At 56.3% G+C, this 1,406-nt stretch overlaps 1 protein-coding gene across 1 annotated transcript in view; it reads right to left on the bottom strand.

Annotated features, from left to right (window-relative positions):
• Nucleotides 1-4: 4 nt before the first annotated feature.
• Nucleotides 5-1,406, bottom strand: part of LOC101591667 (AF4/FMR2 family member 1) — a gene marked incomplete at both ends in the record, with an annotated part of 79,820 nt that continues 78,418 nt past the window's right edge. Inside the window, one exon of the mRNA XM_012513377.1 lies at nt 5-1,403. Within this exon, the coding sequence (XP_012368831.1) occupies nt 5-1,403 (1,399 nt within the window). The remainder of the gene's footprint in view (nt 1,404-1,406) is intronic.

Genomic DNA, 1,406 nt, shown 5'->3' with positions numbered 1-1,406 from the left:
AGGCGGTAAGGACATGGGATGTGATGGTGACGTAGGAAGAGGTCATGTTCTGGATGGTGACAGGGGTGCTGACTGTGGCGGTCACCCCGCTGCTCCCCAGGCCCCCAGCACTTGGTGAGGCCCCAGCAGAGCTGGCAGGAGAAGGCACTGGGGAGAGGGGGGACGGTGCACCTGTGCTCCTTGCAATGCATGGAGAAGGTGCCTGGGCCACTTTGAAAGAGCTCTTGAAGTGTTCGTTCAGGGTGCGGGAATACTTTATTGCTGTGTCTTTCTTACAGCGAAACATTGCCATGTTCAGGAGGGACTGGCACCTCAGGCATAAAACTGCAAATATTTTCTCTTGTGTTGTGCCGTTAGAGCATCTCAGCGACATGGTGAACTTAACAAGGTCCACGGCTTCTGAGTACACAGAGTACGCAGCCTTGGCCAGCGGGCCCTCCGACTCCATAGCCATCCCACACTCAATAAGGGACAGGATGGCATCCAAGTACTTGAAGGCCTTTCCCACCTTGTCTGTCATTGATTCTGCTTTGCACTTCAACTTTTTGGCCTCCTTCATGTGAAAATCAGCTTGCTGTTTGTCACCTTTCACGTGAGGCTTCCCTGGTTTAGAGGTACCATTTGGCAAAGAAGGAACTGGAAAAGGATTTGCAGTATCACTAGATCCCCTGTGTTCTGCGGAGAACTTGCCCTGGGCTTTCCTGTGCTTGGGAACTGAGGGGTCCCTATGGCTGCTCTTGGGAGCACTGGCCCTTTGGGGAGGGTCTTGGCAGAGGTCTGCTTCTCGCCGTGACCGCTTATGTGTGTACTTGGCTGGCTTCTGGGAGGTCGACGTGGAGGAGGACGACACAGGTGGAGGGGGGAGCATTTCCTTTTTCGAGGGTTCTGAGGAGGACTTGCGGGTCTTTGTTTCAGAAGATTCTTTGTGGGAGGACGAAGACAAAGAGGGCTGTGATTTGACTTCTTTCTCTAGTCTGGTTTTCTTACTGTCGCAGTCTCTCTCTGCTTCCCCCTTCCTCTTCCTGGCCCCCTTGACAGGGCTATCTGAGCACCTCTTCTCCAGCTCTTGCCTCTTCCCTGCAGATGGCAGCTTCTCCTTTGGCTTTTTGGGGCCGCCCCCCTTCCCAGGCAGCTGGGGCACCCTGGCGATGAGGTTCAGGGCTATCTTCACTACCAGGATGTGGGGGACAGGCATGTCCCTAACTGGTGAGAGCACCCTGGTATGCCACAGGGGCAGTGGCAGCGTGTCCTTGTGGCTGTCCTCCTGGATCACCATGGCCTGCCGACAGCCACTACTCCTGCCGCTGCCCTGGGCAGGGGCCTGAACCTGCGCCAGAGGGACGGGCACGAAGGGCTCAGGGCTTGGGGCCTGTGCACTGCTATCAGCGGGCACAGAAGCGCAGCTC

The sequence above is a fragment of the Octodon degus genome, unplaced genomic scaffold (genome assembly GCF_000260255.1).
Source record: "Octodon degus isolate 3935 unplaced genomic scaffold, OctDeg1.0 scaffold00528, whole genome shotgun sequence".
In the NCBI taxonomy this organism is placed as follows: domain Eukaryota; kingdom Metazoa; phylum Chordata; class Mammalia; order Rodentia; family Octodontidae; genus Octodon; species Octodon degus.
Note: the sequence above shows the minus strand (reverse complement) of the source record. Positions and strands in the feature narration are given on the sequence as shown.